Here is an 8,829-nt window from a genome sequence, read left to right on the forward strand (position 1 = left end):
ACAACTTTTCCACTACAGTCGTGGCCAAAAGTTTTGAGAATGACACAAATATTAATTTCCACAAAGTTTGCTGCTTCTGTGTCTTTAGATATTTTTGTCAGATGTTACTATGGAATACTGAAGTATAATACAAGCATTTCATAAGTGTCAAAGGCTTTTATTGACAATTACATGAAGTTGATGCAAAGAGTCAATATTTGCAGTGTTGACCCTTCTTTTTCAAGACCTCTGCAATCCGCCCTGGCATGCTGTCAATTAACTTCTGGGCCACACCACTGATGGCAGCCCATTCTTGCATAATCAATGCTTGGAGTTTGTCAGAATTTGTGTGTTTTTGTTTGTCCACCCGCCTCTTAATAAGGCTGACCACAAGTTCTCAATGGGATTAAGGTCTGGGGAGTTTCTTGGCCATGGACCCAAAATATCAATGTTTTGTTCCCCGAGCCACTTAGTTATCACTTTTGCCTTATGGCAAGGTGCTCCATCATGCGGGAAAAGGCATTGTTCAAACTGTTCCTGGATGGTTGGGAGAAGTTGCTCTCGGAGGATGTGTTGGTACCATTCTTTATTCATGGCTGTGTTCTTAGGCAAAATTGTGAGTGAGCCCACTCCCTTGGCTGAGAAGCAACCCCACACATGAATGGTCTCAGGATGCTTTACTGTTGGCATGACCCATGACTGATGGTAGCGCTCACCTTGTCTTCTCCGGACAAGCTTTTTTCCGGATTCCCCAAACAATCGTACAGGGGATTCATCAGAGAAAATTATTTTACCCCAGTCCTCAGCAGTCCAATCCCTGTACCAGAATATCAGAATATCAGTCTGTCCCTGATGTTTTTCCTGGAGAAAAGTGGCTTCTTTGCTGCCCTTCTTGACACCGGGCCTTCCTCCAAAAGTCTTCGCCTCACTGTGTGTGCAGATGCACTCACACCTGCCTGCTGCCATTACTGAGCAAGCTCTGTACTGGCGGTGCCCCGATACCGCTGAATCAACTTTAGGAGACGGTCCTGGCGCTTGCTGGACTTTCTTGGACACCCTGAAGCCTTCTTCACAACAATTGAACCGCTCTCCTTGAAGATCTTGATGATCCGATAAATAATTGATTTAGGTGCAATCTTACTGGCAATAATATCCTTGAAGCCCTTTTTGTGCAAAGCAATGATGACGGCACATGTTTCCTTGCAGGTAACCATGATTGACAGAGGAAGAACAATGATTCCAAGCACCACCCTCCTTTTGAGGCTTCCAGTCTGTTATTCGAACTCAATCAGCATGACAGAGTGATCTCCAGCCTTGTCCTCGTCAACACTCACACCCGTGTTAACGAGAGAATCACTGACATGATATCAGCTGGTCCTTTTGTGGCAGGGCTGAAATGCAGTGGAATGTAGTTTTTGCATGGCAAAGAGGGACTTAGCAATTAATTACAATTCATCTGATCACTCTTCATAACATTCTGGAGTATATGCAAATTGCCATCATACAAACTGAGGCAGCTGACTTTGTGAAAATTACTACAACAAAAAAATGACTCACTACATTTCAAATGCTCAGACAGGACAGCGATATGGTGCAATTCACGCATCAATATAACGGGTTGTCCTCCTTATTGCCTCTGGCAATAACGACTGAGTGTTGGAGTGTGGCCCTGGCTGCCCATAAATAAATTAAAAACAATACAATTGTGCCATCTGATTTGCTTGAAAATGCAATATGCAGAAATCGCTCTGCCATTTCCTGGATGCTGAAATTCTAATAGTGTAACAGGTGTCGTCGGAAGGATGAGACCAAGGCGCAGCGTTCTTTGAGTTGCACATAATTTATTAACGAAGTGAAACTTTTAGAAAAGACAAAACAATAAAGAATACAACGACCGAACAGCTTCGTTGTGCAAGCTACCTGCACACAAACCAAGAACAAGATCCCACACAGAAGGAGGGAAAGGGCTGCCTAAGTATGATCCCCAATCAGAGACAACGATAGACAGCTGCCTCTGATTGGGAACCACACTCGGCCAGAAACAAAGAACATAGAATGCCCACCCAAATCACACCCTGACCAAAACAAAATAGAGACATAAAAAGGCTCTCTAAGGTCAGGGCGTGACAAATAGTTAGCCTAATTTCAGTTTATATGACAAAACAAGCAGTCATTTTGTAGAGAATCATTGTACCATCTAAACCTCTGTGGAAAAAAATATTTTCCATAAGCAAAAAGCAAAAACGAAACTTAAGAACGAGAAGCATAGAGATGGCTTACATAGAACATATTTTCCGCTTCTTAGACTTCCTTTTGATGAGAATGACAGATCTATAACACACATTTCAATGTGAATTTGGTCAGGTCGCCCAAAAATTTACATACTGTAACATTATATAGAGAATTTGATGTATAGCGTTTAAGTTTTACTTTAACTCAAGTGCGACAGTTGAATATTTTCCCACCACTGTATAAGTGCATATAAAACCAGATAGATACTTTTAGAATTGTATTTAAGTCATATTTTACTGGGTGACGTTCACTTTTACTTGAGATTGTCTATTAAGGTATCTTTACTTTTACTCAAGTATGACAATTGAATACTTTTTTCACCACTGCAGCTAAGGAATAATCAATCACTCTCTTCCACTTCCTCTCCTCTTCTCCTGGCCTTCTCCTCTCCTCTCCTCTCCTTCTCTTCGTTCTCTTCTCCACCCCTCCAATGCCCTCTCCTCTCCTTCTCTTCGTTCTCTTCTCCTCCCCTCCAATGCCCCCTCCTCTCCTTCTCTTCGTTCTCTTCTCCACCCCTCCTACACCCTCTCCTCTCCTTCTCTTCTCCACCCCTCCAATGCCCTCTCCTCTCCTTCTCTTCGTTCTCTTCTCCTCCCCTCCAATGCCCTCTCCTCTCCTTCTCTTCGTTCTCTTCTCCACCCCTCCAATGCCCTCTCCTCTCCTTCTCTTCGTTCTCTTCTCCACCCCTCCTACGCCTTCTCCTCTCCTTCTCTTCGTTCTCTTCTCCACCCCTCCAATGCCCTCTCCTCTCCTTCTCTTCGTTCTCTTCTCCACCCCTCCTACGCCTTCTCCTCTCCTTCTCTTCATTCTCTTTTTTCTCTCTTCTCCACCCCTCCTACGCCCTCTCCTCTCCTTCTCTTCTCCACCCCTCCAATGCCCTCTCCTCTCCTTCTCTTCGTTCTCTTCTCCACCCCTCCTACGCCTTCTCCTCTCCTTCTCTTCATTCTCTTTTTTCTCTCTTCTCCACCCCTCCTACGCCCTCTCCTCTCCTTCTCTTCTCCACCCCTCCAATGCCCTCTCCTCTCCTTCTCTTCTTGCTCTTCTCCACCCCTCCTAGGCACACCCATTTCATTCTCCTTTGTCCTATCCCTCTTTCATCTCTGAAGACATGTACTTGAGCGGCAGGTAGCCTGGAGCAGTATGTACTGGAGAAGTATGTACTGGAGCGGTATGTACTGGAGCGGTATGTACAGGAGCGGTATGTACTGGAACGGCAGTTAGCCTGGAGCGGTATGTCCTGGAGCGGTATGTCCTGGAGCGGTATGTACTGGAGCAGTATGTACTGGAGCGGTATGTACTGGAACGGCAGTTAGCCCGGAGCGGTATATACTGGAGCGGTATGTCCTGGAGCGGTATGTACTGGAGCGGTATGTACAGGAGCGGTATGTACTGGAGCGGTATGTACTGGAGCGGTATGTCCTGGAGCGGTATGTACTGGAACGGCAGTTAGCCTGGAGCGGTATGTACTGGAGCGGTATGTCCTGGAGCGGTATGTACTGGAGCAGTATGTACTGGAGCGGTATGTACTGGAACGGCAGTTAGCCTGGAGCGGTATATACTGGAGCGGTATGTCCTGGAGCGGTATGTACTGGAGCGGTATGTACAGGAACGGTATGTACTGGAGCGGTATGTACTGGAGCGGTATGTACTGGAGCGGTATGTACAGGAGCGGTATGTACTGGAACGGCAGGTAGCCTGGAGTGGTATGTACTGGAGAGGCAGGTAGCCTGGAGCGGTATGTACTGGAGCGGTATGTACTGGAGCGGCAGATAGCCTGGTGCGGTATGTACTGGAGTGGCAGTTAGCCTGGAGCGGTATGTACTGGAGCGGCAGATAGCCTGGAGTGGAATGTACTGGAGCGGCAGTTAGCCTGGAGCAGTATGTACTGGAGCGGTATGTACTGGAGCAGTATGTAATGGAGCGGCAGGTAGCCTGGAGCGGTATGTACTGGAGCGGTATGTACTGGAACGGCAGTTAGCCTGGAGCGGTATGTACTGGAGCGGTATGTACTGGAGCGGTATGTACTGGAGCGGTATGTACTGGAGCAGTATGTACAGGAGCGGTATGTACTGGACCGGCAGGTAGCCTGGAGCGGTATGTACTGGAGCGGCAGTTAGCCTGGAGCGGTATGTACTGGAGCGGTATGTACTGGAGTGGCAAATAGCCTGGAGCGGTACGTACTCGAGCGGTATGTACTGGAGCGGTATGTACTGGAGCGGTATGTACTGGAGTGGCAGATAGCCTGGAGCGGTACGTACTGGAGCGGCAGGTAGCCTGGAGCGGTATGTACTGGAGCAGTATGTACTGGAGCGGCAGGTAGCCTGGAGCGGTATGTACTGGAGCAGTATGTACTGGAGCGGCAGGTAGCCTGGAGCGGCAGGTAGCCTGGAGCGGCAGGTAGCCTGGAGCGGTATGTACTGGAACGGTATGTACTGGGCGGCAGTTAGCCTGGAGCGGCAGGTAGCCTGGAGCGGCAGTTAGCCTGGAGCGGTATGTACTGGAGCAGTATGTACAGGAGCGGTATGTACTGGAGCGGTATGTACTGGAACTGCAGGTAGCCTGGAGCGGTATGTACTGGAGCGGCAGTTAGCCTGGAGCGGTATGTACTGGAGCGGCAGGTAGCCTGGAGCGGTATGCACTGGAGCAGTATGTACTGGAGCAGTATGTACTGGAGTGGCAGGTAGCCTGGAGCGGTATGTACTGGAGCGGTATGTACTGGAGCGGCAGGTAGCCTGGAGCGGTATGTACTGGAGCGGTATGTACTGGAGCGGCAGGTAGCCTGGAGCGGTATGTACTGGAGCAGTATGTACTGGAGCGGCAGGTAGCCTGGAGCGGTATGTACTGGAGCGGTATGTACTGGAGTGGCAGATAGCCTGGAGCGGTATGTACTGGAGCGGTATGTACTGGAGTGGCAGATAGCCTGGAGCGGTACGTACTGGAGCGGTATGTACTGGAGCGGTATGTACTGGAGCGGTATGTACTGGAGTGGCAGATAGCCTGGAGCGGTACGTACTGGAGCGGTATGTACTGGAGCGGCAGGTAGCCTGGAGCGGTATGTACTGGAGCAGTATGTACTGGAGCGGCAGGTAGCCTGGAGCGGCAGGTAGCCTGGAGCGGTATGTACTGGAACGGTTAAGAGCATTGGGCCATTAACAGAAAGATTGCTGCTTTTAATCCCCGAGCCGACTAGGTGAACATACTGTCAATGTGCCCTCGAGCAAGGTACTTAACCCTAATTGCTCCTGTGAGTAGCTCTGGATAAGAACGTCTGCTAAATGACTGAAATGTAAATGTTTTAATTATTAAACCCACTGTATTCTGTATGTACACACACACTCACCTTGTCGTCTAGTTTCCGAGCTCTGAAGGAGAGTTCTACGTAGTCATCATTACCTGACAACTCCTCTGATGTTACCTAGAGCAGAAAGATCATCATCATCGGTCTGTATGTGTGTGTGTGCGTGTGCGTGTGCGTGTGCGTGTGCGTGTGTGTGTGTGTGTGTGTGTGTGTGTGTGAACTTTGTACCGTGATGGAGGACTTGCTGGTAGCGTTTCCCTGTTTAAGTAACGCTTTGGACAGTTTCCTCTGGGACACGATCTGCAACGTGCAGCAAAGACAGACAGACAGACAGACAGACAGACAGACAGAGAGGTAGAAAGGGTTATAGCAGATACCACACTAATCTTTCCTTCTGTCCTAACATGCAACAACCTGTCCCAATGTACACTGTCCTGTCCCAATGTGCGCTGGCCTGTCCCAATGTACACTGTCCTGTCCCAATGTGCGTTGGCCTGTCCCAATGAACACTGTCCTGTCCCAATGTACGCTGGCCTGTCCCAATGTACACTGGCCTGTCCCAATGTGCGCTGGCCTGTCCCAATGTGCGCTGTCCTGTCCCAATGTACACTGGCCTGTCCCAATGTACACTGTCTTGTCCCAATGTGCGCTGACCTGTCCCAATGTGCGCTGACCTCTCCCAATGTGCACTGACCTATCCCAACGTGCACTGTCCTGTCCCAACGTGCACTGGCCTGTCCCAACGTGCACTGGCCTGTCCCAACGTGCACTGTCCTGTCCCAATGCGAACTGGCCTGTCCCAACGTGCACTGTCCTGTCACAACGTGCTCTGGCCTGTCCTCATGTGCACCTACCTGTCCCAATGTGCACTCCATAGCCCCGAGGCAGTCTGTGTCTCTGAGTCCGTTGTGAGCGGGACTGATATCATGTAGCTCATAGCGAAGACGCTGCACCTCCTCAAAGTAGAAGTCAACCAGTAACACCTTAGAGAACACTGGACTGATACAGCTACGGATCACCTCTGTCCGGTCCACCTATACACACACACACACCAACACACACACACACACACACACATGAACTCACGCACACACACATGAACGCACGCACACACACATGAACGCACGCACAAACACTCACGCACAAACACACACACACACACACACACACACACGAACGCACAAACACACACGCACGCACGCACACAAACATGAACGCACGCACCAACACACACACACACGCACACACACATGAACGCACGCACAGACATATGAACGCACGCACAAACACAAACACTCACGCACAAACACAAACACTCACGCACAAACACACACACACACACACACTTTGAAGTTTTTACAGGAGTAAAATATCAGCAGTCACATCATCATTCTGAAGTTCAGCACCACGTAATAGAGGACAGCAACCATCTCAGGTCCCCACTTGGAGAGTCCTTAGAGACATGTCCACCAGTAAGACCTAGCAGCAAGAACACTAAGAGGGAGCTATGCATTCTGTTTGCCAGCCTGTTCAGCCATATTGGCTTTATCAAACAAACTGAAGGATTTTAGATTATAGGGAACATATTGTGACTGAACCTCAAATAGACTGAATTTGTTTATTTGATATTACAGACCTCTTAACGGAATTTTCTTGATAAACGTCTCAAAGTAAAGAGTGTGTGTGTGTGTGTGTGTGTGTGTGTGTGTGTGTGTGTGTGTGTGTAATGTAAGTTCAACTGTGGCAAAAGCAAATGTTTTTTTTTCTAGTTGAGTCAGGCACGGAGACAGAGAGAGAGAGAGGGAAAGAGATAGAGGAAGAGGGAGAGAAACAGAGAGAGAGATAGAGGGAGAGATAGATAGAGGGAGAGGGAGAGAAACAGAGAGAGAGATAGAGGGAGAGAAACAGAGGGAGAGATAGATAGATAGACAGACAGACAGACAGACAGACAGACAGACAGACAGACAGACAGACAGACAGACAGACAGACAGACAGACAGACAGACAGACAGACAGATAGATAGATAGATAGATAGATAGATAGATAGATAGATAGATAGATAGATAGATAGATAGATAGATAGATAGATAGATAGATAGATAGATAGATTACACAGATCCACAAAGAATTCGAAAACAAATCCAATTTAGATAAACTCCCATATCTACTGGGTGAAATTCCACAGTGTGCCATCACAGCAGCAAGATTTGTGACCTGTTGCCATGAGAAAAGGGCAACCAGTGAAGAACAAACACCATTGTAAATACAACCCATATTTATGCTTATTTATTTTATCTTGTGTCCTTTAACCATTTGTACATTGTTAAAACACTGTATATATATAATATGACATTTGTAATGTCTTTATTGTTTTGAAACTTCTCTATGTGTAATGTTTACTGTTAATTTGTATTGTTTATTTCACTTTATATATTCACTTTATATATTATCTACCTTACTTGCTGTGGCAATGTTAACACATGTTTCCCATGCCAATAAAGCCCCTTGAATTGAATTGAATTGAATAGATAGATAGATAGATAGATAGATAGATAGATAGATAGATAGATAGATAAAGGAAGAGAGAGATAGGTGGATGGAAGGAGAGATGGAGGGAGAGAGAGAGATGGAGGGAGAGATAGAGATAGATGGAGGTAGAGACAGTACCTCAAACCACTGTCCGTGTGACTGCATCTTGAGGACAACACAGGGGTCTGGTTTAGAAAGGGCATCTCGGTCTGAGATCCCTTGACAAGCCACTCTCAGCTCAACCTGTCATCAATCAAGCAGTCAATCGTTCAATCAATCAATTTGTCAATGAATCATTTTGTCAATCCATCAATCAATAAAGTGTGTATGAGCGACCTTGGTCAGACAGGAAGAGTTGCACAGGCCGAGGGTCGCCTCTGCAGACTCGTAGATGTTAGTCATGCTGGACACACACAGGGCCTGCAGACACACACACACTTTAGTGAGAACTCTCTCTCACACACACACACACACACACACACACACACACACACACACACCTTAGGGAGAACACACCCTCCTAAACAAACCCCTCCTCTGTTACAACATGAGAAGATGCAGTGGTGCTGAGTAAGCAGTGAGCAGTTCTTATGTTCAAGGTCAAGACTCGCACACACAAACACACAGACACACAAACACACAAACACACAAACACACAGACACACAGACACACAAACACACAGACACACAAACACACAAACACACAGACACACAGACACACAGACACACA

The 8,829-nt window shown here is 47.5% G+C and overlaps 1 protein-coding gene across 1 annotated transcript in view; it reads right to left on the minus strand.

The window, feature by feature from the left end:
- The window catches only part of LOC139391743 (copine-4-like), a 32,834-nt gene that overhangs the window by 21,204 nt on the left and 2,801 nt on the right, over positions 1-8,829 (minus strand). The window contains exons 2-6 of the mRNA XM_071139248.1: positions 8,436-8,519; positions 8,238-8,342; positions 6,424-6,603; positions 5,798-5,869; positions 5,612-5,686 (exon numbers count right to left, since the gene is read on the minus strand). Coding sequence (XP_070995349.1) covers positions 5,612-5,686; positions 5,798-5,869; positions 6,424-6,603; positions 8,238-8,342; positions 8,436-8,501 — 498 coding nt within the window. The 5' untranslated portion in view covers positions 8,502-8,519. The remainder of the gene's footprint in view (positions 1-5,611; positions 5,687-5,797; positions 5,870-6,423; positions 6,604-8,237; positions 8,343-8,435; positions 8,520-8,829) is intronic.

The sequence above is a fragment of the Oncorhynchus clarkii genome, chromosome 32 (genome assembly GCF_045791955.1).
Source record: "Oncorhynchus clarkii lewisi isolate Uvic-CL-2024 chromosome 32, UVic_Ocla_1.0, whole genome shotgun sequence".
NCBI classification, from domain to species: domain Eukaryota; kingdom Metazoa; phylum Chordata; class Actinopteri; order Salmoniformes; family Salmonidae; genus Oncorhynchus; species Oncorhynchus clarkii.